General features: G+C 41.2%; 1 protein-coding gene across 1 annotated transcript; it reads right to left on the bottom strand.

Moving 5' to 3' along the window:
* Positions 1–377: 377 nt before the first annotated feature.
* Positions 378–27,220, bottom strand: smchd1 (structural maintenance of chromosomes flexible hinge domain containing 1). The gene is made up of 48 exons (XM_069159580.1): positions 26,933–27,220; positions 22,574–22,649; positions 22,211–22,369; positions 22,029–22,111; positions 21,777–21,910; positions 21,558–21,672; positions 19,947–20,066; positions 18,959–19,125; positions 18,774–18,867; positions 18,423–18,639; positions 18,205–18,334; positions 17,040–17,223; positions 16,209–16,412; positions 16,003–16,116; positions 15,341–15,447; positions 14,598–14,680; positions 14,325–14,438; positions 13,363–13,440; positions 13,128–13,250; positions 12,880–13,024; positions 12,608–12,710; positions 12,432–12,504; positions 11,660–11,799; positions 10,828–10,956; positions 10,508–10,735; positions 10,134–10,276; positions 9,640–9,725; positions 9,441–9,559; positions 8,037–8,198; positions 7,815–7,943; positions 7,609–7,688; positions 7,325–7,482; positions 6,659–6,771; positions 6,496–6,557; positions 5,902–5,989; positions 5,631–5,762; positions 5,381–5,536; positions 5,167–5,293; positions 4,286–4,405; positions 3,965–4,050; positions 3,748–3,864; positions 3,442–3,623; positions 1,899–2,008; positions 1,361–1,431; positions 1,111–1,279; positions 862–1,020; positions 739–779; positions 378–656 (listed from the first exon to the last, which is right to left on the bottom strand). The coding sequence occupies exons 1-48, from the start codon at positions 27,089–27,091 to the stop codon at positions 651–653; spliced, it is 5,895 nt and encodes a 1,964-aa protein (XP_069015681.1). The 5' UTR covers positions 27,092–27,220; the 3' UTR covers positions 378–650.
* Positions 27,221–27,338: the final 118 nt, after the last annotated feature.

Raw genomic sequence — 27,338 nt, 5'->3', positions numbered from 1 at the left:
CGCCCTGGGATGTGACGTTTCGGGACCCCCTCCAACACCGACAGATGACACTCTCTCTCTCTCTCTCTCTCTCCCCCCCCCCCCCGTTTTCTTAGATCGCTCTCAAACACACCACTGTACACATTCAGCTCTCCTTCGGTATATAAAAACAATGACACGAGCGTACATAATTTCTGGAAGCCAAAATTTGGATAATGATCGTCTTTGTTTCAAATGCGTCGTAATTATCCCGTGCGTAAAATGTGCGTAAAATATACGCGGCTGTCACAGTGTCCGCCCAGTTCCACCAACATAACGTTTTATATTTCTAAGTTTAGTATTTAAATGAAGTTCAAACAGAGTCAAAATACGGATAAAAGCAAAGAGATTTTTTTCAAATGTGTCTTTTTTTTTAATACAGAAATACTTTGCTAAACATGGTGCATCACAGTGTATCCAAATACATCTCATAAGCAGGGTTACAAAAGTGTTAAAATATACAAAAACAGCTCTTAGCAAATAATATGAATTATAATAGTTGATACAAAAACAAAATTACAAAAGAGGCTTGTGTTCAAAGTATCACGTTGGACCTTGTGTGGATCTCCTCGTTCTTTTTGTAAGGATGTCAGACGGCTCACCAGCATCAGCAGGAAACCGTTTCCCTGGTCTTACTCCTGTTGATGCAAAAGGAGGAACAGAGCAATTAAAAAACAGAATAAAACCACAAAAAGCTGACTCCCGGGTCAACAAACATACCGAGTTGTCTCCCAATCTCCTCCGTTTCCCTGGTCTTACTCCTGTTGATGCAAAAGGAGGAACAGAGCAATTAAAAAACAGAATAAAACCACAAAAAGCTGACTCCCGGGTCAACAAACATACCGAGTTGTCTCTCAATCTCCTCCAGCTCCCTCTTTTTCTCCTCCATTTCTTGTTGCTTTCTCTTCATCTCGGGAGCATTCATTTTATTTCTGTGGCTGTCTCGCTCCTTTTCGCTTTCCTTCAGCTTCTTCACAGCCGACCGGTACTGATGGAGCAGGTCTGCCCCCACAAAAAACAAACCAAAAATTAAAACACTCTCTGACTGACGACAAACCTGTGCTTTAAAAACACGACGAAGAGATATGTCACCTATTTCTTTATTAAGAGTGTGGTAGTGCGGTGGGTAGGGGGCTCCGAACACTTTTAGCTCGTTGATCGGTGGGGCTTTGTTCTGTGTGCCTCCGAACTTGCCCTGGGAGCTGACCCTGTCGCCCTGCTTGGTCAGGATAGTGGGACATTGCATCCCGTTTTGCACCACCTGTAAGCAACAGCTTGTTTAGAGGAAAAATAACCAGCGGCCGGGTAAGATGGCACCGCCCTGTCAGCAAACATCACTCACCGCCCTTCTGTAGCTGTTTGCAGAGTCCAGGTCATCAATCAGAATCGTGTCTCCGAGGAAGGTTTTAAACACTGGGGAGGAAGATCAAGCAGGAAACTTCCAGAGCTGATGTAACAAATTTTCTTGTTCTCACTACTAAAAGCTTCCACACATGTTTTTGTGTAAATGAGCGCAAAAAAAAAGGCAAACAGGGTGAATCATAAATAAATAAATCTTACCAATGAAAAGAAAATACTAAACCATAGAAAATCCCCACATAACAAAGTTATTTTAATTCGGGGGGGAAAGAGGCCAAACTTCTGCTCCATTGACAGAACCCCCACCCTGTGAGGTTGGATCCCAGGTGGAAACATTTACCCACAGCTCTACAGGAGTGGCGGGGGCATGAAGGAAATACCCCAACAACAGCAAACACAGAGACCTGAGAAGCCTCCAGAAAACCACAGACACCCAGGAGTCTTTACTAGGAATCTGCCATGAAAAACAACAACGAAGCAATGTTACACCGAGCAGGGGAAACCCGTTCAAGGCAGCTCACCGATATTACAGCTCACGTCATCGTGGGGGTAAACGAGGTACTCTCTGGCGTGGACCGGGTTCCCGCGGGGTTGAAAGAGCTGGTGGCCATTTCTTATGTGTGGCAGCGACCTGCAAGCAATTCAAAACCCCGTTAATCTGACGCTCACGGCACAATCCAACATGCGTGTTCACTTTTCATCGTTGTAGACCATGTTAAGAGTTTCTGAAAGATTGAGCAAACAATCGTGCACTAGTTAAATGTTATTGCTAAAACCAGACCTGATGCATACAGTGAGTAACAGACATCCATTTCTGTCTGTTCTTGAAACATGACTTCAATTCATTACATTAAACAGTCTAAAGTCTAAATGACTTTGTCTTAGTTACATTATAGTTGCAACTACGGCTGATCTGCTTGATTAACTGTCAGAATGTCAGAAAATGACCAAAAAAAAAAAAAAAAAAAAAGAAAAAAAAAAGGCAGATCTATTTCCCATTTTGTCCGACCAACAGTTGAAACACAACCATATTCAGTTTACAGTGACATCAATCAGAAAATCTTCACATTTGAGGACAATGATTCCATTTTTAAAAATAACTGCAGATTAACTTTTGTATTAATCAAATAATGGACTAATTGACTGATGACTTCAGCTCTAAGTAACATCACTGCTGCATGGTAATTAGAGCTGAAATGATAAACTTATTTGATAACCGATTGTTTCTATATTGTTTTTTTGGTGCAAAAGTGCCAACCATTCTCTCGTTTCAGCAACTCATTTCTGATGGTTTCCTGCTTTTCTTTCTCTCAAAAAGTAGCTGAATGAGTATTTTTTAATTTAAACAATATGTCACTATGCGCTTTACAAAACTGTGATGGGATGTTACACAAAGAAACGTCACATAAATAATCAAAATACGTGTTACTTGCTGCTTAAAAAGTAAAGTTATGCAGATTTTTCATTTTTTTTTTCCCTTTCTCCACTTTAATGGAATTATGAGACAACAATGAGATCTGTTAATGGTAGGAAAAAAAAAAATTCTATAATCTTAAACTTTACAGTGTTGTTACGCTTGGCTAAAAAAAAAAGCTCGCGCGGCGATATCGTACTTAAGAGTGCACAAACGCAACAGAAAAAACAGCAGGAAGGAAGCTGCTCTCCTTCTTATGACAATAGTTATAGTCTCCATTATTTGGACAGTAAACCAAAATGAAAGGACACCTGTGTTTACCACGTGTCAAAAATTAAATGTTTCTATCAAGGAGGAAGATTTCAGATTTCCTCTCTTTGTTGGCCGAGTTTTAAAGCTGGCAAGAAGGAGCAGCAACATGATCTTTAAATTACTGTTGTTGTAGAGCAGTGTGAGGGAGACGGCTTGAAATGAAAGACTATAATAAAAGGACACGCATCATGAGAGCTACTGAGTCACCGAGAGCGATACTGAAATGAACGATGGTGCACGAAGGACTAATATGAGCAAACACAAAGCGCAGCGCCCCGACTGTCACCAGAGTTTCACAGAAGACCTTCAGCCGTATTTCTAGAAATCCTCACTTTTACCTGTTTCCTGGTGTCGGGTTGACGCTGTCGAGGGGGATGACCTGCTGCTGGCTCCCCGTGTTGTCATAGATCCTCCGCGCTGCTTCTGTCGTCTTGGTGACGACACAGTCCATGTGCCCCGACATGTGCCAGGAGATGACCCTCGCAGCGGCGGCGTCGTGCACGAGCGCCAGGCAGCCGACCTGCAGTCAGAAGGCAGAAGCTTCAAACACACATCTCGGGGGCTGGAGGGGGAGGGGGGGGGGGATACATCGATTTGATCCTTTTTTTAATTTTTTTTTTTATTCTTTCAAAAGGTGCCGTCACCTTTCCTAAAACATCCTGCTGCCCCCTGAAGTTGTCATGGATGGAGCAGACTCGATTGGGCAGAATCGCATTGACTTCAGCGGTCTTCTCGCTGAGGATTGTGTCGATGTATTGCAACTAGAAACAATCATAAATACACAGATGTCACCTGCAGATAAACACATGGAAGATTTGAATTTCAACACATGCAGACGTGAGGATGGAGTTGATATCTTACACATAAAGGTCGTGCAATTCTCACGTTGCATGTGTGCAGCCGATTTCTGAGGTCAGACACTTGCTCATTTACAGTCTGGAAATCACCTGGGATGGATGAAACATTAATCACACACAAGTCGGGCTGGGTTTGTGTCTCGACACTTTTATGTGATTATGTTCTTCAATGTTGGGTGTTTAAATGTAACTATTATTTCAAGTCAAATGTTTAAGCACTTCTACACAAACATTTCAGCAGCACACTGAACAGACAGACAGACAGACAAGACAGACACACACACACAAGATTGATTTTTTTTTTTTTTAAGAAATCAATATATACCTATCAGCAGTTCAAGGAGTTCATTAGATGCTTTGAAGTTGTCGTCATATTTAGCAACAACGTTGATGAGCTCATCTTTCTTCCTGGTTAGTTCAGACACTTTTCGTTGGTTCTCTGCATCTAAAATGGAAAAGAAAGATCCATCAAGCTACCAGATCAAGCTACGATACCGTCTTTGAAGGTGGTTTTGGTTTGATTTGCTCAGGTTTTCTGATTTCTGCCAACATTACAATGAAAGAGGAAGGGAATTTTTTTTTGGGGGGGGGGTCATTAAAGCAATGAAAAAATATCATTTCAGAAATGTTACAAAACTGTAGAATAGCATTAGTATTACGGCGAAGACTCTCAAGTTTCACTTTTTACCCTGTGGCAGCTGGTACCAGCTCATGACCTTCTTTATAGGTACACTTCAATGCAGTTTATTCATGTTCCGTGGTGATAAAACATTTCATGCAAATTCACCACAGAAAATGGTCCCGATACACACCGACAAACTGTACATTTTCAAGGAAATGTAAAAGATTTCTTTGAAAATGTTTAACTGTTGTCAACTATGTTTAAATTTAAGACGTACTTTATACAGTGAACAACTAAAACATGCGTGGCCGGATACCTCTGCAGGTATTTGAGACATTTTGTTGTTTGTGTGAGCTGACCCTTTAAATACCGACGCAATTAAAGATGACAAAACAAAATCTAGTCTTGTTTTCCCTTCCACAAACCTTTGTTTACTTAACCTCACGCTGCACGTGTTACCTTTTAGTACTCCCTCCCTCAATGTCTGTCCGCATGAGACGGTGTCAGAGCTTCTTCTATGTTGATGTAGCCGTTTTATTGCGACAAGCAGGACTTTGTCAGTGAACTCAGTTTCTATACCGTACCATTACAAAAAAGGAAGGGGAGTTCGAAGGGATCGAGCGTCGTGGGAAGCGTCGCCGCGTCTGGTTGGAAGACGAGGATGTACGTGCTGCTGCTCTCACCGGGGCTGTTCTCCATGATAGCCAGCCTCTGAGGAGGGGGGAACGTGTAGATTTATCATACGCAGAACCCTTTGTGGCCAAAACAAAGCTTGTCCTCTGAGGAGTGGTTACTCACGGGGATGTGGGCCTTCCCCTTCACCAAGCTAGTTTGAAATGTGCTGGTTTGTCCTTCAAACAGCGGGAGGCTTTTGTTTCTCTCTCCAGTAGAGCACTTTACAGAGACGACCACCCTCCCGTCGAGGTCCTGCCCCGCTGTGTTTCCATACACATCCTGGAATCAACCAAAGCAACTCGTATCATAAAGTCTGTTTACTTAATTGCCTACGCTTTCACGCAAAGAAAGCCTTCTGAGGATTTTAGCTCACCGTTATCCTCAGAGTCATATTCTCCACCAGTGTTCGGCTGGCAATGTCTCTACTGTAGAAGACGACGGGCGTCCCCGGCTGCGAGTCGGGTCCCAGTTTGACGGGCTGATTGGCCACCACGTCGATGGGGATCTAGGAGGTGGGAGACAGCGCTGAGATGTGACCTGCAGCTCTGTGACAACTCTCCAGTTAAACACGTATGAAGGACACCAACGTGGAGGCCACCTCTATGCTTGTTGTTGTGATGTTTTGATTATGTGCTCAAACCAACCTCATTGCTGGTCAGGTCGTTTTTGCTGTCAATATGCAGCGAGAACTGTATGACGTGTTTTCCAACAGTTGTGGGGATTTCTTTGCCTCTGCAGTGAAACACACAAAAACAATCGCTGTAATTGTTTTAGGGAAAAGTTACATATTTTGGAAAATACTCAGTCGTTATCTTCTCGAGAGTTATGTGTATTTTGAAACATGAAAATACCCCAAGCAGGTGATTGGCTCAGCATTGCATAAACAGAAGGAAACCTTTCGCCTCGCTCCGGACAATGCTGACCAAATTTGCCAACACTTCATCACACCGTACAAAAATCCAACTGTAAAAACGCAGCAGTGGCTTCACAGAGTCGACGCTGCTTGCGCACATCTGGACAAAATCCATCTATCAGTCCCCCCCCCCCCCCCCCGTTTCAAGTCTTTGCACTCAGCTAAGCTAACCGGTTGCCAGCCATAGTTTCATATTGACTGCACAGACAGAGAGAGTGGTACAGAAAGTCTCAGCTAACCGTCATGGAGAAAGCACATTTAACTCATCCTTTAAACATCCTGCAACCAGCCAGACAGGACATAAACGCAACTGAAAGCATCTTACCTGAAGTGAAAACAGTCGTTCCTTTCATTTTCCATGGGTTTACTGCACTTCAGCTCGACGCCCTCGACGAGAGACGTAGAACAATATTACTCAACGGATATTGTTTTAGAGAAAAGTTTTCCCAAAATCGAGCACGGCCCCCTCTGACTGTTAAGTCACTCACTGTTTGTGGCGTATTTCCTGATGGCGCTACCTCTCTAAGGAACATGGACACGGCGGCAGGGTCAAAGGTCGTGATCGGACTTCCTTCATCGGACACCACGGTCACCAAGAAAACTGAACACACACACACGCACACAGCTGCAATTAGTTTACTGGACAGAGACAGATGCTGTCGCGTACTTCTGTTGATACACTTACATTTTAATACACTTACTTGGGTAGTGTGTGAATTTCTACAGTGTAGTGTTGTCTCAAATCGCACGCTGCCGTTTTGCACTTCGCGGAAACAATATTTAAATCGCCTGTAAACATATCTACGGACCTTGTTTGGTTAATTTACCTGGAAATAAATGTTTTCATGCTCTCTTTTTTATGGACACCATAAACATCCTGATGGTCTCTGTCCAACAGCAGTACGGTGGTACTTAGTAAAAAAAACAACAAAAAAAACACTTTGTGTAGATGTGTTAAACAGTGTTTATGCATAGAGTGGCGTTCCCAAACAGCTGGAGTTCAACATCCTGGTGCTTAAAGTGCACTGCAGTTTCCATACTTGGTAATGTGAACACATTTAGTTTCTCAAAATACCAGGTGTAAGCACCAAAGTACACGATTTGAGACACAACCAGAGACTAAACTGATGAGAAAAGCAGATTCCAATGTAAACCTGGGAAGATGCCTCCAGCGAGAAAGTTGGCAGTGGTGTCGTACTCCACCAACAGGCTGACGGGTTTGTTGGGATCGGGGACGACAGTGAGGTTCACTGATGGCCCGGGGATGGGTTTCTTGTTGAAGGAACCTCTAAACTCCAGCTGATAGTACCCCCTAGTGGAAGAATAGGGTATTAACACTCCCACTAATGACCAGTATAACAACAAATCTGAAGACAGGTGAAACACCCTGCCATTGTTGCATTCTACCTTTTCATGATGTGTTAAACGTGGTACTTACTTTGGCCCACTCAATTTTGTAATGGTGAAAGAGGCTTTCCCTTCTGTATTCACAGGTTGTGAAGTAACAGCTGCCGTCACCTAAAAAACAATAACAAGCTCTCATTATGTTTCTACAGTTAGATCAGTCTGCACAATTTTATACGTTTCTGGCCTTTTTCCCCAACAAGTGCAACTTGGTCTGTTTGTATTCCTTGTCAAGCGAACCTTCAGTGTCGAGGGTGACGATCTTAATTCCACCACGACCCTTAGGTCTGGAGACGGGTTTCCCCACTCATCGCACAGCTGGATGAGGAATGGTGTGGAGATGCTGTGGTTGTTCAACACCTGCAAAGGCTTAAAAGCATGAAAAAAAAACATAGTTAGTTTGAGCTAGAGAACTTAAAAAGATACTGTAATACTGTACCAATGTTGTTGGTTTTTTTTTACCTGTTGAGGTTCGCTGACTAGTTTAAGCTGTGCAGGAACTCCAGCGACCACTTTAACCATGACTCGGGTCTCGTAGTCTCCGTAGCTGAAGCACATCTCTCTGGGGCCGAGAGACCCGGACTGAAAACGAAGTCCTGTCACCGCTACAGAGCTGCTGCTCTCCTGATGCAACACACACAGTGAGCAGCTTTACATGCACACAGTGAAGTTTCAGATCCTTTACTTCAGGTAAAAGTATCACCATCACCAGAACTGCTGTTGTCAGTATCACATTATCATATATTTGGTCTATTTACTGGATAAATACAAAGAAAAAGACAACAACGCAAACAGTTTTCTCATTTGTTACATATAAAATAAAATAAAAAAGTACAAATGGCATTCAACATTTTAAGTCTTGTCGGGAAATCTTTACAACAATTATATTTTTATGTGTTTTGTGTGATAACATTTTTACTGAATTTGAATGTTTAATAATGTACGTCGTGTTGAGGTGCAGGTGATATATTTATTTTGAATACGGTCGGGTAGTTTGATTCAATGTAAAACAATGCACTGTATAATAGTTGCTTCATCAATCAAACAAAACTGCTGAAAAGAATGGTGGGAATTTTCTGCTTTTCTTTCTCTTATATTATAGTGAATATAATATTTGGGGGTTTTGGACTGTTAACCAGACTAAAGAAAACATTTAAGGGCATCAGCTTTGGCTCAGGGGAAATTGTGGTGAGATTTTCCTTTGTTTTCAACTATGAATCAAACTATGAATTGATTGATAACTAATTAATTAAAATAATTGTTACAGCCCGAGTATTTTGTACTGTGTGTTGATCATAGTTTTTTATAGGTCCAACATTGTATAAATTTAGATTTCCAAAAATATCTCCTGGTGGATATCAAGACAGAACATATCTCCCCAGGAAAGTATGAAATATGGGACCTTTAAATCTTTAATCTGCAATGTCAGCAGTAAATAAAGCTGTAAAACACTGCCAGCTGAAATAAAGTGGTACCACTAAATCACAGCTCTTGTACTTCTACAATGACACCTCCTACCTCCTTTCATCAGGAATGCTTCTGATGTTGCAGAAGAAGAGTAAATTCCTGAGTTCCCTAATCTTGAGTTTTTTTTTACCTTGTCTTAAATCTCCCAAGTGTTTTTACAGTGTGGGAGGGACACTCTGGAGGTCAGGAGATAAGGCGCCTACAGAATGCTTTCATTGTTATAAAGGAAAATTTGGACCCACAACCGACTTCAAAACAGTTTACAGACATGATAATTGAAAATAAAAGTTCAGATGAAATTGAAAGTCCATCAGTGAGTGACTGCATTTCAATTGTGGTGAACAGTTCCTTTAATTTCTTTATTTTAAGTCAGCTTTTTACCTAAATTTGTGCTCCTACCTGCCATGCAAAGGCGATGGCCGCTTTGTCCAGACCCTCAGCTTCCACAGTCATGTGGTTCACGCAGGTGGAGCGAAGCGTCTTGGTGACGTTATTATATTGGTCCAGAAGCTCCAGGTCTGTTTAAGGAAAACATTGTGTGTTACGTCGTGAGAACCCATAAATGAAAAGAATTTGGAGTGATCATGTTCACACTCACGGATGTTTTCAGGGAAAGTTTCACCGAGTCTCACTGTGCTCTGCAGCGGGGTCACTTGTAGCTGCGATGGTTCATCTGGACGAGGCCTACAAACGAAACAAGAAAAATATGCGTCTGGATTTCAGAAGAAAATTCCGAAATTTTGGAAAGTACACTTTAAGTCACTTTAAAACTACAGCCAGATGTTTAGCTTAGCTTAGCTTAAAGAGTGGAAACAGCTTGCTTGGATCCGTTTGAACCACAATGTGTTCTTATCAGATTTTCATTTTTTGCACAAAAAAAGGGAAAAAGACATATTATATAGAGAGCTATGGAGGTAATAGTACCTTTGGACAAAGTCAATATGCTGAGCTATGTAAATTTCCCCACTGCGGGACTAATAAAGGATTATCTTATGCTGGCTGACTGCAGTATACCGTAGCTTCACATTTAGCATACAGACACAAGAGCTGCATCTGTTGCAAACACAGCTTTGAGTGGAGTACGTGGCTTACACTATATTGAAGGAGACAGACACACTTTGGTCTTTGTAGGACACCTGGTAGAAGCGCTCTTCCTGCACCTGCGTGGACACCTGAAGATCAGGCAGCTTCCCCTGGACCAAATCTTTCAGATTGACATTGTTCGTCCAGTTAACCTTAAAACACAGTCAGAGTGCACAAAAAGAAACAAATGAGCTGCTAAGAATTGACTCATAAATGTCTTATTCATTGCAGCATTTGGTTTGTTTTATTTATCACCATCACCAGCCAAACCACTTCTAGGAAAAAAAAAGTAGCTCTGACATTTACAAAACCAGCATGAGCCGAATAGGATGGAATACAGTGAACACAACAGGAAGACAATGTGTTATATACGCCACACACACCTTGATCATGGAGGCTATTTGAGCAGTGAGAGGCACCTCTCTGCCAGCCTCATCATGCAGCTTATAGTACAGGTTCTCAAGCAGGCCTCCGGCCAGCCATTCAATCTTTTCATTGTTCCTCAGCATCAAATTCTCATTGCCATTCTGACTGCAGAGCTCCATCAGGATGACCCGCGTGCTGGGTTCCACCTTCAACTCCTTCGTGACCAACGCTACATTCTTATGATTCTAGAAGAAAAACAAAGAGAGGATGGAGATATTACAAACAAACTTGAAATCAGAAAAATATTCCACTAAATAGATTTTCTTTTTAAATTTACCAGCATCACAAATTTGACTTCGAGCTTTTGTGATTGTCCCTTGATTATTTTCACGTTTATGGGGTTTGTCAAAAGCTCGCCACATCCTGTTCTGCTGCAGTCCGTTTCCACCGGTGGATACCCCTGAACCTGAAATTAAACAAAGAAAAAGATGAGGATAAGGCAAACTGCAGGGAGTCCGGCAGGGGGCCCGGAGGGGGCCTGTAGTGTCCTTCAGGTGGGCCAACACTAGTCTTTCAAAGGACTTCATGACTACAGATGTCAGGGCGACGGGTCTGTAGTCATTTAGTCCTGTGATGGAGGGTTTTTTTAGGAACCGGGATGATATTGGAGTGTTTGAAGGAGGAGGGAACTTCACACAGCTCCAACGATGTGTTGAAAATCTGCGTGAAGATGGAGGCCAGGGGGAGTAGGAGGTTGTTTGATGTCCGGGTGGGTGAAGGGATGTGAAAGTGTCTTCTCAAACGACGTGATGAAGTCTTTTCAGTAACAGACTTTTGCATGTTGGTTGATTGTTTAAACCACAACACAAAAACTCTTGTTTTTATCCTTTCTTCTAGTGAAATGCTGACATACAAGAAAATGTTTTTCCTTCGAGAATTTTAATGATTCACAGTCAAAAGATTTCTCCAGCTGGTACACATACAAATAAATCCTGGTTACTCCAGACTTCTAGTAACCTCTCATGAGACACAACATGTCTTTTTGAACCAGATGGCCCCATTTTTCAACATGTTTGCTCCGTCAGACATGAGTTTGTCCAGCACATGCAAATGCTTCAATCATAGTGAGAAGGGTGACACTTCATTTACCAACAAATGCGTGTCCATACCTGGCAGCGAACGATCTGTTTGGGGTTAGCGGTGACGTTTCCAGCTTCATCGTGAACTTCAACTTTAAACTTGGCCCATTTTCCGTTCTCAACTTTGATTGGGTTTTCTGCTGGCATCACATGGAAGGAATGTGGATTACCTGAAAAACATTAACATTTTTATCAAAAATGAAGCTAAAGAGGCAATGCTGACAAACCAATGGTATGATCCTTAACTGAATGTTAATATCCAACAGATTAGGGCTTCAACCGCAGCTGCAGGACATGTGCTAACTTTACAATTTGGCTGAGAAGTGACCGGTTCAGAGGGGAATAAGTTGCGCTTGTTTTGACTAAAATGGCACCAAAGCCAATGGCTCGTTTGCTGTTAAACAAGTATAACAACAGTCGCCTTGTTTTAGTTTTTTTTTTTTTTTTACAAATTTGACAAATTTCAATCTATGAAATATAAGAAAAATGTGAAAATCAAAAATCCCCAAATTTACAATTTAGATTGTAAGATTTATCTGACCATCATTCCTAAATGCAAATATATTTAATTTACAATGATATAAAAACAGAGAATGAGCTAAATCTTTAATTTGAGAAACTAAAACCACCTAATGTTGTCATTTAACTCAGAAAGTTACTTTTTCCTTTATTCAAAAATGTTAATTCAAGTAACATTTAGAGCGCTAAAAAAAACCCTGGAAAAGTAAACTCAAAAAAATCCTTGTTGTCTATGAAGTATCATTATTTCAGGCATTTAACCGATAAATAAATACAGTCTTACCAGGAAGAAGACTGATCTTGATTGTCTTTGTGTCAATTTTGAGGCCGGGCAGGGTCACATTCAGGTCATAACTCTGCAAAATAAAATATTTCCTATTCACTCATTACTCGCCTATTAAAACATAATTTGCCTTTTCTATCAACTTTTCTTGACAAAGTCATTTATTTTTTTCCAACCTTGGATTGCTGGTAATTCAGGACTTTTCCTAGTGCTTTGACCCTTTTGATGGTGAACTTGGTCCTACTGCTGTCCACTGTCTCAAAACTCAGTTCCAGGCCACTAAATAATAACAACAACGATGACAACAATGTTACAGCATGACATGACGAGTGGGGTAGCAGGTGAACAATGTGAAGGAAAATGACAAGTGTGCCATCTTGTGAATTAGCTACAGTATCTACTGAGAAAATAAAAACAACACTGTAGATTTACACGTAAAGTGACCGACCTGCATTTGAGCACAGGTTGGAGGTTGGTAGGAGGCGACGTTGGGTGGCGATAAAGATCTTGCATTTGCAGAGGAATGTCGAACGGCACTCCCACACGAAGAGTGGAGTTCACTGCGCCGATACTGAAGCTGTTGGCAGGACCCTCTGAGGACAAAATTAGCGGACGTGTCTAATTAGGGGATTCAAAAACAATAATAAACACGACAGTAAAAAAAAAAAAAAAAAACTGAGCTGTGGTTCTCTTTACCTTTGATGGTGAACCTTAGAGAAAAGCTGGGAAGCTGTGCGCCTCCAAAGACGGTAGAATTATTTTCATCATTTATCATGGTGTTCAGAAACAGTGTGTACTTCCCCAGGTCAATCAGATTCTCTGCCGAGGAGGAGAGGGTTGATATTAACTAAAGTTTCAGCAGCCAAAAGTCACGACATCCAGAAAGTATCTAATACAGAGAAAAATTACAATAAAAAAAAAAAAAGTGTACCAAATTTTTTGAACGAGTAACCCCAAGTTCCTGAATAGTTGGCAACGGAAGTGTCAACTTCTTCATCTCCATTAGGACCTACACATGAAAGGCAAAAATAATTTACTGTAGCATTCAGAGGGGACAAACACAGTCAGAAACTCTATATCAAGAAGTATCAACAAATAATTTAAAACAAGGGCTGGAACAAGTCAAAAGAAAATAGATGCTACTTAACACATTTTTAGTCATGAATGTCCAAAACTCTTTAGATTTGCTGCTTTTGTGGTTTTCTATACGTAACAGTAATTACGTGCTATAAAGTAATTTTTGTCCTCTTGGTAAACCCGAATAATTTTCATTGTCAATGTTTTGACTCGCACATGATTTTTAAAGGTCCCATGTTGTATAAATTTTGTTTTGAATTTCTTTTTTAAATATAAAGCAGTAATTGATACTATATAAATCTGTGAAAGTGTCACAGCCCGCAGTCAGCATCTGCAGCATTTGGACGAGTCGTTTGAGCTTCCGTAAGTTTGTGATGTCACAAACTCACACGCTGATGTCATATGTCCGCCCTCAGCACGGCCATCTGTCCAGTGTGGAAGACAACCCCTTGCACTAAGTATATCGCAAAGCTAGCGAGCTACAAACTGAAGAAAACCTTGTGATTGGCTTGGGTGTGTGTCACTCAGAAAAGAGTCAGTCAATCAGAAGAGAGAGTTGTTAATATCAATGCGCCTTAAGGACACAGACACAAAACAGCCTGTTCTTGGAGAAGACGTTAAACTATAGAGATGTTTTTTTTTTTAATATTTAACAGAAAAATCTCCTCTTATAGATATCAAGAGTGCAAAGAAAACACTGGAAAAAAAATCTTAAAATATGGAATATTTAAAAAGGGTATTATGGTTACACAACTTTTAGCAGACTGAAAAGAATTATATTTTTGTTTGTTTCTTTTGTGAAAGAGATGATCATACCATGGAGAACTATTGTGCGCTTAATGACCAGTCTTGTCCCTGCCCCCTGTCCTGATGACGGCATCCTGGATAACTTTTGTTCATTTCTGTTCAGGATGTTAATGTTGAACGGCCCTGAAATGATGCAACACATAGAACACACAAAATGAGCTTTGTGCTGCATATATATATAAAAAAAACAATGATAACAATTTTTCAACCCCATAATACTGTGATGCAAACTGATGGCTAGTATTTAAACTTGTGTGGTGTGCAAACAATCCAACATTTTACCAAAAACTGTTCCAGAGGGACGAACTGCATCCTGAGGCCACGGGTGTCCCTCTGCCCAGGTGAACTGCAACTTCTCTGGAAGCCTGGCACAAACAAATGCCACTTAAACGAGCTGATCAAGTCTCATTAAGATTAAACAACAACTTCTAGTCAGGATCTTGAACCCAACAGCACAGAATATCGACATTCAACACAGTTGGAGTTTTTTTTGTTTTTTTTATAAATCCTACGCTAAGTCTGATGATAACAATGTTTGAAATACTTACAAACACTTGCGTAAATCATATGGAATAATATTCACTCAGTACAAAATATGTACGAGATCATTTAAGTTGCAACTTTAGAGTACACATTTGTAATACCAGACAAATGTTTGCTGTGACCTATGTATTTGTGTGACTTCAAGCTCCTCGGTAGCAAATTGCATCTGCCAAAAAGGTAAGAACAGAAGGTTCATTCAAAAGACAGAGGACATGGGGAGGCCCATGGGTCATTGCACTGAGACGAGTAACGTGTGAATTCGGGAGCTGTGGCCACAAACGTGTTTTCCCTCGAGTCTAAGTGAATGTTTGTGTCAAATTTGAAGATATTCCCTCAAGGCGTTCCTGAGATATCAACGCTGCTGAAAATGTGACACACACAACCCGACAACATAATGCCTCCAGTCACAGCTGTCACCGGGGACTGATCTGTGAAAACACACTGCTTTGTAATGAACCGATTTCCTCGAACTGCTTACTCACTTGGCGCGGTCATTGTTGATGTTTGTCTGGATGGCTTCATCGGTGGCGGCTTTGTCAATCTTGGAAATGGCTATGATCTTGGTCTGGTTGTAAAGTTCTTTGGGCTCCTGGGTAACAAGTTTGTTTATCAATCTCATTCTGAATGCAAGTACTCAAAAAAAGTATATAATATAAAGCAGCAATTGCTGCGCAACTTAGTATTTAATTATATCACTACTATCTTAAGTCCTCTTCCCTTTACTTTCAGACATCTTTTTGTGAGACACATGATTTTAAAAGAAATAAATGATTGTATACAATTTGTATAAATGTAAAAATTAAATGTGTAAAATCTCATTTCTGGAGCACATGTATGCATACATTTACATCTGAAGTACATTTACTTGATTTACTAGTAATTTGTAGACACAACTGGTATAAGCAGTATGTTAGTGTTTGTTTGGGTAAAACATATAGTATCTTTCAGTGTTGCCTGCCGTGCAGCCAACTCATTCAAGTCGAGTGTTCACTTTCTATCGAGGTTTTTGTTTTTTTGCAAAGATGAAGACTTTTACAGTTTGACTTAAACTGAATTGGATTTTCAGAAGAAAAAGTGGACATTGTATTTTAAATGTTTTTTTTTTAAACTTCTCAAATCCAAGCTCCAAAAAAGTTGTTCTTACGCGAATCAATTCCACCTGTCCTCCTGTGGCAAAGACGTCTTCATCGTGATGTCCGTACAGCAAAAACCGAGCCACGGTACCATACAGAATGGGCTGCGTTTTCTGAGACTTCACCTGTATGAAGACGTGCAGAGTAACGAGACATCGATGGAAAATACAGAATAGGAATACAAATTCAAAAGAACCCAAAGCAAACAAATGCTCACGCGTTGGCCTGTCTTGTACGTTTTGCCGTCCCACTTGATGGAGGAGAACGTCGCCCAGGGATTCTGCATTTTCTTAGTCTGCACATCTGTTCGCGTTATGGTCTCCTTGTAGCCCAGAAACTCCACTTGCTTATCGTGCTTCTCGTGACAGTTGAGAAGCCACTGCGTGAACTCCTTCTGAATGTTTCCTCGTTTTGAGGTTTTCTGTTGAAATGGAGAGAAGACGTTTAGCAGAACTCGAGAGAGAAATCATTTTTTTGAGTTGTAGGAGGAAGAAATACTCCAAAACAGGCCTCTAAGTGCCGCACTTAAACCTCTACCTTGTGACGCAGTAGTTGAGTTAGAACTCCTCGAGCACTGAACTCTGAGTCTTGTTCAGTCATATTCACTGGTGTTAGTCGATGTAACCAACGCAGCTTTAATGAAACAATATTTTGTTGCTGAACTTCTTTGGTCACCTTGTGTGGGGGGGTTTGACTGCTCCTTCACTGCTTTTTTCCCCTTTGCTACACTGTCGCTCACTGGGAAAATTTTAGATATGAAGAACATCAAGGACAAGCTTACTGATGGACTCTAAAGTGTACCAAAACTGTTACTGAACACTTTCAATCTTCTGATTTTTAGAAAAGCACCTTGAGAAGGGAAGGAGGTAACTGAAGAACTGTTCTTTGCCTGTGGACACTTCCAAAAATAAACATCAACAATATTAGACCAATAATCACGTTTCTTTTTAACGCATTATCTATCTTAAATTCAAATATCGACATCTTGAATGTGGAGCTGCAATTCGTTCTGATCGTCAGAGCGCCTGAAAGAAATGTAAGTGGCCACCTGTCCAGTCACAACGGTCGTGAAGATCGTGTTCTTGTTCTGCAGTTTCGACTCCAGGTCGATGAAGTTGAGCTTGTTTGCGTTGACCGTGAATCTGTCGTCTGTGAAAAGCACCCCAGAAAACCGACTGAAACACTCTGGAGGCAAAGTTGATCCTTTGCTGGGTCGAGAGCACCAGTCGAACCTGTAACAAATGGACAGCAAGATGCAAGAATAATAAATGAAGGTAGAGGAATAGTTTTACATTTGGACAAATACATTTATCCTTCTTGCTGAGAGTTAGATAAAAGATAGAAATCACTTCAATGTATATAGTATACGCCAAATATGGAGCTGTAAGGAGGTGAATAGCCTTGCCGAACCTCACTGAGCTACGTGCTGCAGGTGATGATGTTTAGCAGTTATCTTTTACTGTAGTTTATCCAGTTACGATGTTAATATTTTCGAATTAGCTCAAAGCACGGCTCATGGGATGATGGTAAATTGATTCTCTGAGTACTGAACAAATGCAAACTCAATGGAACTACAGAAAGGTTCAAATTAATTCTCTGGGAACAATGGTTGTATTAAATGTCAACAGTAATCTACCTAATAGCTGTCAAGATATTTCACTCCAAATGACCAATTTAAAACTGGGAAAGTCATGAGGATACATTGTCTGGTATCTTTGAAGGTTTGCAGAAACTTTCCAGCCAATCCATCCACAAGTTGTTGAGATATTTCAGTCTGGACCAAAGGGGTGGACAAACCGACTGGTCAACATTGCCATCAGTGGGGCCACAAAGCTAACATGGCTAAATGTGACTAATTGCTTTCTACCATTATGTTATATGAAATTCTAAGCTAAGATAACCGCCCAGGAGATCAAGTGTCATACAGCGTACAGACACGGGATTGGTATCAACTTTCTCTGCTGACCCTCTGTGAAATTTTGAGCCGTTTTATAAAAAAAAAAAAAAAAAACTACAATAAAGAGTAACTACAATATACAACTTTTAGTTTTTACAACCTTGGAAGTAAGTTATCGTCTATTCTTTTGCAGAGTAAAACTATATTTCAGCTTATAAAATAGTGAACTTAGTTTATATATCAATATGTGCCTGTCTGACTCCCTGCTTCAGTGTGTTCAGTAAATACAATGTATATGAAATAAATACGTATTTACTCAAACACTTTGCAGTAAGGTATGAGCCGTCCATTCCAGAAACATTCAAAGACCGGCCTCTTCCCTCTGACGTGACTCTGGAGTACAGCCTCATGATCGATATCATTACCATCATCATTATCAATAGGTGCTGAAAAAAACAAAACAGCCAATCCGAGATCCTCAGTTAAAATCTCAATATGTCAGAAGGTACGTTCAACATGTAGGACTTTGAATACCTTGCGCAGCGTACGGGTCATCGGGGTAAGTCTCCCTGTCGTAGAGGAAGGGATGATAGCGGATGATGCCCTCCACTGAGCCGCTGTCCGGCCCGGTCGAGGCTCTGAACTCAAACGTGTCTGCAGCAGCGGTAATGTACAGAGTCTGTATGTCGTCTTTCACCTCCCTGAGGTTTATCACACGCGGAGGTCTGAGAGGCCTCTCCCGCAAAGTCACCTGATGAAAAGGGAGGAGTCCAATGGCAAAAAAAAGAATTAAAAAAAAAACAAAAACAAAAAAAAAGCTGAGTTTAAGTATGAATAGGAAGCAGAGAGTCGCTGTGATCAACCATTTAAACTGAGCAGCCTTACCACAATGTCAATGTTAGCGAGACGATCGGAGCGTGTGGACCCGCTTTCCAAGTGTTGTCCACTGACTCCATGAATGTAATAGTGATATATGTGCCTGGAATATGGACAAAACACTTTTTTTTTTTAAACATGATATCAATCACGGCAGACAACGTTTCTGGAATGGTGTGGATGAAGGAGCTCACGCTAGCTCTCTGGTCCACACATCAAAATCATTTTTCAGATGGGTGATGTGCTCGGGCTGGACTCCTGTAATGACGACAGCTGTGAAGCTTTTGTTCCCCTTCTCCTCGGCGATGAGGGCGTGGAGGAAGCGCCCGTCATCCTTGGTCACATGTGAGGAGTCACCGGGCTGCAGTAGGAGGAAGAGGGACGACGAAGGTGTTAACACAGAGCTCTCAAAATTGCCTGTGGCAAATTAGATTAGATTTGACTTTATTAATCCCACAGTGGGGAAATTCAGTCGTCCCAGCAGCAAAGAAAACCAAAAAGTGCACACAATATGAAAACATTTACAAATACGTATAAGATATAATAATTAAGATAGATAAAAAAATAATTATTTTAGAATAAATACACACACACACACACACACACTATATACACAAAAAACAACAACATATACAATAAAATAAAAATAAATAATAAATACAGTTTGGGATGAATGGGAAAAAATGGGGGTGAGAGGTGTTGTCCATGATCGATGTCAGCTTGGCTAACATCCTCCTCTCACCCACCTCCCCGCAGAATCAAACCTGTTGAAAAACAGGTTCAGTTCGTTGGCCCATGCCTGGTCTCCAGGTTCTGGGCCCCTCCCACCACCGCTGCTGAGGCCCGTGATGGTTTTAAGTCCTCCCCAGATTTCGCGTGCGTTGTTCTGCTGGAGACGCTCCTCCAGCTTCTTCCTGTAGCCGTCCTTTCCTTTCCTTATCTCCCTCTGGAGCTCCTTCTGCACCCCCCTCAGCTCCTCTCAGTCCCCAGATCTCTAGACCCTCTTCTTCTCGTTCAGCAGGGCCTTTAGCTCCGGGGTCACCCAGGGCTTGTTGTTAGAGAAACACCGCACCTTCTTGGTGGGCACGGTGTTCTCCACAAATCAAGGTCGCTTTGCTTTAAAATTACGTTAAGTGTAAATTTAGTTGATGTGGACAGAGGCTTTTAAAAGAGAGCACCTACCTTCCTGTTTTTGATTATCCCACTGTAAACATCCTCTTTGTTCCTTTCTTTTTTCTCAAATTCCTCTTTTGATAAAACCAGCTCATGAACATCTGGAGAGCCCTGTGGTTTGCTGATCATCTTATGGGAATACAAATAAAAAAAAATTTTAAAAAAAGGATATGCTTATTATTTTTGTTTTTTCACAATAAGACAGACAACAACAATGTGAGATGAAATGAAATGCATTTCAATATTGTGATGGAAAACATACAGACTCAGCCTTGGACTTTGAGTGGAGCAAATAACCTTGCTTTGATCTCAGTGTGCTCATGAGGGGAGGACTGGAAACTCCCTTACAGCAAGTACAGGTCACAATAAATTACTGCTGAAGACTTTTCATGCAAATGACTACTCAAGCTAATCAGTTATGATCTTGGCTATTCACGATTCCACCTGTATAAATTATGGGACGTTCAGAAACAGATCTGCTTTCAGCCTGATACACAGTTTGTCCACCTGCAGGTGTAAAGGTTTTTGTGTGATAATACAACTCTTAAAGACACCCGCGCTCTCTCTCTCGCTCTCTCTAGCATTTTCTACAGAAAACCCAACACAATGAGCTTAAAGCCTGGGGAAAGTCTCTATGTCTACTGAAACAACACAAAGTGAAAACGCAGAACATGGCTGGGCCGTGCACAAAACGCTACAGGCCTTTTTTTTTTAATTTTAAACGATAGGTAGAATTGGCATCATAAATCCGTCTGCTTTCCCGGACTGTAGTGAAGCAAGAGCTGAACAGTAAGGAAAAGCTCTCTATTTAGTTGTTGGTCTACATCCCCAACTTTACCGATAGTCATGAACTGTGGGTACTGACCAAAAATAAGATGGGCGAGCTGCTCGGGACGCCCCGGACGAGCTGGACCAAGTTGTTGAGAACAGGAACATCTGGGCTTCTTTTGCTTTTAATTAACGCCAATAAAATAAGCTTATCACTTGAACTGGATAGTGGTGGCATTCAGTTCCTGTTTAGTTAGACGTTGCGTCACCACGAGGATGACAGAAGTCAGGAACCGTATTTTATGTTTAAAATGGAGAAGTTAGATCTAAATCAGTTGGGAGTGTAAATCAAAAATTAATCATTTTATTTGGATAGCATATGGCTTTTTGTTGGTGAGTGGCCAGTTCTTCTTGGATACTGTATCATCCATCACAATCCTGGATAAGAACTTCTCCGGCATCATCCCTCAATAAATCAATTCACCGGTTAGTCAATAAAATGTTAAAGTGGAGATAAACCATTGAATAATATGACTACGCTTTGTTTGATTTTTATCTTAGGCAAGATATAGCACTCGAATCAAACTTCATGTTCACCTAGATTTGATAAAAACCTGATAGTATTTCACTTTTTTGCCAGTTAAAAAACAGATCATAAATTCTCAGGGCTTGAACTGACGTTTTCACGCATCTCGTTTTGTTCAATAAACAATCCAAAACTAAAATGTCACAATGATACAAAGCAACTCAAACGATGGCTAAAAATGGGCTACGTCAGAATGCTTCTTTAAAATAGTCTTTGTTACTTTTGCAGTAATGCTGTGTTCATATCGGCTTTCCTCAAAGACTTACCCTGGCCGAGTTTCCAATGTTGAAAACAGCCTGTTTTCCTCCAACTCCGAAGAAGGATATATCACTGTTGAGACTGCGTGGTACTGGATCAGGACGAACATAACCTTCTTGATTACTGTAGGGGATTTTTTTTTTTTTTTTTTAAAAGGACACAATCTAAGTGTTGGCAACACAAACTGAAACACATCCGCATAGCTTAGTTAAATAGGGCACACCGACCTTGTAAATGAGCTGCTTTCCCTGGCAAATTTAGAGAGTCTGTACACTGCCCAGTTGTTGAGCTGCTTCGAGGTCATCCCGCACCCATTATCAAGAACAATGACGGCAGGTTTCCCAGCAGTTTCATCAAACAGCTGGTAAACAAGTACAGGAATAAGTCAATTCTCACATTAAATGTTTAACCAGCATGCAAAAAGGCTGAAATTTTAAAAACATATTTATCCACAAATAATATGCAACTGCAGAACCAACCAGTCTGATTTCTATTGTCCTCGTCCCATCATTTTTTGCTGTTGCTGAAAGAGCGTTGTCGATAAGTTCTGCGAGCGTGTAGGCTGAAAAAGAGAGTAAGAAGTGAAACGTTTTTACATCCGACAGGAGCTTGAAATCTGCGTCACACTCAAGTACGAGATTTCGATCACGTAGGTACTTACGTAATGAGTTCTTGCCGTCCTGATTATGGTAGCCATGCGCGCCACTCAGGAGCAGCGTATCAAAATGAGGAGTAAAAGAGATTTCCTCCTCTGTTGCAGCTGACAGAGCCTGGTGCTCCTGCAGCAACAAGTAGAGGGTGCTGCCATCCGGAAGCTCCTCTACAACAACAAAATGTAGAAATAAATGATCTCATGTCTGACTATCTGATGTAGACACTGACTAATAACACGATCGGACAGTGAAGGAACAACATTTAAGACTCTGTTACAGGGGATGACATTTACTGTACAAACAAATTGTGGCTCAAAATCTGTTTGTTTAAGTTTCTCACTTTTTGCACCAACAAATATGGATTTACTCACTAAATTTGTCAAAATCCAAGGTGGTTCTGTCAGTGGTGACCAACACAAACGTCTCATATAAGCGGATCCCAAATTCCTGTAAAAAAAAAAAAACATCAGCTGTTATTTTTGGTGTCCGTTGTTTACTGAAACAATCAGTTGATTCATCAATCAGTTCATTAATAGATCACAAGAAATTTAAAGAAAAAATTGCTGATTCCAGCTTTTGCTTCTGTGCTGATTTAGTTTTTGTCCAATCAAGGTGAGAGGTGTACCTAACCTTATAAGTGCACAACTCCCCCGCCAGTTAAGTGGCATTCGAACCAAAATCGTTAGTCCTCCGCAGTACCAGAACAAATCACCCCGTCCCCATTGTCCTAATTGTTGTTTTTTTTGTGCTGGCCCAGTCTGAGGTGTCTAGATATCTCATACACCAATCCGAATTTATGTATCCAACTTCGTTTGTTCCTGTCCCGTTAAAGCAGGTGTAATTACCGGCTTTGGGCGTGAACATAGGGGGAATGATGTTCTTTTTCACTACTGGAAATACATTCCCTAGAATGTCACATCCGTCTGGTTTCTCTGACAGAGTAAGGTTTAATACACACCTCAACCCATTCGGGTCCGTGTCCGGAAATAAGGGAGCAGGCACTGTGAACAAAGTGGGACGTGCAGAAGAACATGCCACACATTCAGACATATTCTGGGACAGAGCTGTGGCTGACATCCAATCCAACCAAGTGTTTCTTTCACTGTAGCCAGTAGTGATTCTTAACAATACTACCGGGGTAACTTGTGCTACTATAGTTACCTCTTTTCCATTCTCGTCTAATTGTTTAGTCTGTAATAATGTTCGCTTGTTGCGTACCTTTATCATTGTGACTTTAAATAGTCCAATTGGGTCAGTGCCGGTAGTGTCTACTCCTATGGGTAAGTACTGGGTATAGCGGTCTATTGTCAAGGTAATGTTTTGTATTGTCAGAATTAATGGGTTACCGGTTCCTTCACCTCTACTCAGGCTAATGTGTTTTTTCCAATCTTTATATGGGTTACCTTTACCGGGAATGTGTGGCTTATGACCCGTAGAGCTAGTGGTCCACCATACTTTACTCCAACTGTTGCATAAAGGGCCTTTTAGTTGCCCATCACTTCTTGGATAAACCATACACATGTAAACATTCTTATTTCTCCATGCACCCGTGTCATGTCCGCATGTAATTATCTTACAAAGGTCAAATTGGTAGGTGGTTTGGGTGCCCATTTCGTAGGTGAACTGTACCCTCTTTGGTTACCACACCCAAACCCTCTCAATCTGTCCGTGATCTTTGCATCTTATAATATCTCTCGTTTTTACTGTGGGTTTGTTTGATTTTCCCACCTTAGGGCTCTCACGGGGCTGTGATGCAGATTTTGCTGTCTCTAACCTAATTTTCTCCCTTACTCTCCCCATTGTTTTGTGTCCTTTTTACTTATCAGTAGCTTTTGCGTCTGGCGTCATCTAATTGGAGTTTCAAAAGCTGAGCCTGTGCCTGTCTCAGCTCCTCCTCCTGTTCCTTTTTCCTCTGTTATCTCTATGCTATCACTTATCTTAGGTTATTCTTGTTTATTCATGTATTTTCTTCAATTTTTAACCCATATTTGTTTGTTTCTCTTTTTTTTTTTTTTTTTTTAATTGGCTTTCTTAACCATATTGTTTCTCTATCTTTATTTATTATTTCGTTTTTAACTATCACTTTTATTAATTGTTCCCGTTCTTTTATTTATATATTATTACGTTCTGGATTATTCTAGTCATTTGTCTGTCTCCGTTCTCGAAGTTTTTGTTTGTTTTTAGCGCGATCTTTCAGCGTTAGTTTTACTGTGTTCTGATTTTATTTTTTGCTTACTTCAATTTTTGTTATTTCTGACTGAGATTCTTCCTCTGTTTGTTATCCTTCTCTCTCAGTAATTTTGTTCATCTAGACTTTTCTTCACCTGCTTTTTCCGTTTACTCTCCCACACTTGCTGTGTGGCTCTGCCTACTAATGCCATATTATGCAATCTTCTTCTCCTATCCTGTATCTCTTCCTTTTCCTTTTTCCACTTCCTTTTTTCTGTCCACCTCTTCAGACCACCTTCTTCACATTTCTTTATGTCTTGTCTGGTCTTATTTTCTGCTCTACTCAGCCATGGCCACACCACCATCATGTCCTGGTCCGCGGGGAATCCTTCTGTTTCCTTCAGTTAACTTATCATATTCTCTCATTTCTCACTTTCTGACTCCCTTGTCACATCCACTACTCAACTGCATCCGTATGAGAACCCATTGTTCTCCTATATTCACTTCTGGGCCACAGCCCCCATACTCCAAACACTCTCGATCAAATTCACCTTCCATCTCCTTTTTTAATTTGTTTTTTACTGTTTATTCAACACTACCACACAGTGATAATTCAACACACACGTGGAGATTGAGTGTGAATGACTCCTTTAGGTCAATTTGTGGATCTAGTGAGACAAGCTTCTAGGCTGAATAAATTCAGTCCGGTCTCACTCTAGGGGTCACCCCAGATACCACAAATCTTTTAATTCACGCTCACTTCTTCACCAACACCACCCTTTGTCCCCACAGAACAAGAACTTGCCGAGACTGGCTGTCTCTATAAAACTTGCTTAGTTCTTGGAAGCCACCCACATTTCCCTTTTTCCTCTTTTCCTTTTACCGCATCTTCTACTACAGTCTTCCAACTTCTTCTGTCTTATCTTTTCCTTTTTATTGCCTGCTGCAGTACCCATTCCTGCCAGCACCAGCTGCATCTGGTACTCATAGGGTCCCCAGCCACTGTTGTCAATCTCACCCTCAAATTCTCCCTCCATTTTGTACTTCCTTTGTCTTTCTATTGCTACCCTTCCCCCACGCCTGTCCTGGCGTGTGCTCCACTTACTCACTTTTATTTCTGAGAGATTCACCGCTCTCCCAGTATTATAACTACAGCTCTATTTAACGCTATTTCTGAGAGATTAGCTCTCTGAGCTTCGCTACTGCTCTACTTAGCTCTATTTCTGAGAGGTTCACTCCCCGGGCATCTCAACCCTCTATTTTTGAGAGATTTACTCCCCGGGCATTTCAACCACTCTATTTTTGAGAGTCGCCGTTCTCTGAGTATTATATTTTACAACTCTTTTTAACTCTCTTGTTCAGATTCACGCTCCCCGGGCCTTTCAACCCACAGAATTCAGGGGGTTCCTGAAATCCCCCCCGGGCCTCTAACCCAGCGCTTGCCAAGGCCTCGTCAGACCCTGGTAGGGTCCGCCACCACCAGGACTTAATTCGGGGGCTTCCTTAATTCCCCCGGGCCTTTCACCCAGCTTTACCAGTGCCCCGTCAGGCCCTGGTTTGGTCTGCCACGACCTGGACTTTACTCGCTTCTCTTCCCGAGAGATTCCGCTCTCCACAACTTTATTTAGCCTTTTTAGCGATTCAGTTTACACAGATTCACAGAGACTTTTTTAGTAGTAGTCAATCGCAGAAATTCAGTTTAAACTCGGTTTTCTGCTTACCTTCGTTCGTAAATTCCTACATAAGCAATGTGTTCTACCATGATTACAGCCAACATATATTACAATGATTACAGTCAGTATATATTTTGAACGTACATCATATGAGCCCACATATGCTTTAATCAGATCTATATTGCACAGGAACAACCAAGCAGCGCTGCACTGTTGCACAATCCAAATCTTCGCAGTACTGCACATGGCTGGGAGAGGACAGGTCATTTAACCAAAGGCTTCTTTCATTTTCCTTTCTTCAAGTGCGTAAGGCCATTTTTTTTAAAAGCTCATGAATCTACATTTGTGGTCCAGTTTATGAGGTCCGCCCAGCTCAATCTAAAGCGGTCGAAAACAACAGTCCTGAAGTAAACTTCCCTCCATGAAGGTTGTAATGTTCCATTTTTGATCAGACTGTTTTAGAGACGTGATCATTCAACTTATTGATCATTTTGGAGGATGTATTTTGTTGTACTGCATAATACAGTACAGAGAGCTACTTTAGCCTGCATTACTTTATGCAAATGTACTGGATTAAGTCAGCTAGTCTAACGCCATACAGTTTAAAAACAAAACAATTATCAAAATAGTTGATTTTTTTTTGTGTGTGTGTTTGTTTGTTCCCGTGACCATTAATATAAATAAAAATGTTCATATGGAACTCTTCGATGTGTTTTTAAGGGGGCATTTAACAGCGGTTTTACACTGGTTTTTTAAAACATTGCGTAATGAGACAGTGCTAAAAATCCCAAACTTCAAAACTCCGACAACTTTCTGACCACCCTCGTAAACAGACCTCGTTATCTCAAAATTTGACCCCCAAACCAAAGTGAAGTTAATCAATATTGCCTTGTGCAGAAGTCGAAGAAAGCCATTGAAGTCCAAACCAGTGGCGGTCATCTCCTTCGTTATGATTTCATCGTAGCGGCGGTCGTACACACGGATCCTCTTGACATCGCCTCCTCTCTGCAGGGCTGCTGCAGGGGGAGGCTGGGGAACACAATTCATCGCCTTCTCAACTTCCGCGAAACTACATGCAATTGTCTTACTGTCGTCTTGTCGCCATCGCGGATTGTCAAAATTACTCCCGAGTTTTAGTCACACTGTTGCTCAGGTTTATTCTCCGTCCTCCCGTCCCATCACGCTCTGGTGCGGGCGTTGGAAAACACGGGTTTGTATAGCGTTTTCGCTGCTACGGAAGTTGGGAAGGGACAAAAAAAACACCTCACTGACGTCCGCGTTACCGCAGCACAAG

Source organism: Embiotoca jacksoni, unplaced genomic scaffold, assembly GCF_022577435.1.
Source record: "Embiotoca jacksoni isolate LCO1_2020_lvr unplaced genomic scaffold, fEmbJac1.0.p SCAF_25, whole genome shotgun sequence".
NCBI classification, from domain to species: domain Eukaryota; kingdom Metazoa; phylum Chordata; class Actinopteri; family Embiotocidae; genus Embiotoca; species Embiotoca jacksoni.
Note: the sequence above shows the minus strand (reverse complement) of the source record. Positions and strands in the feature narration are given on the sequence as shown.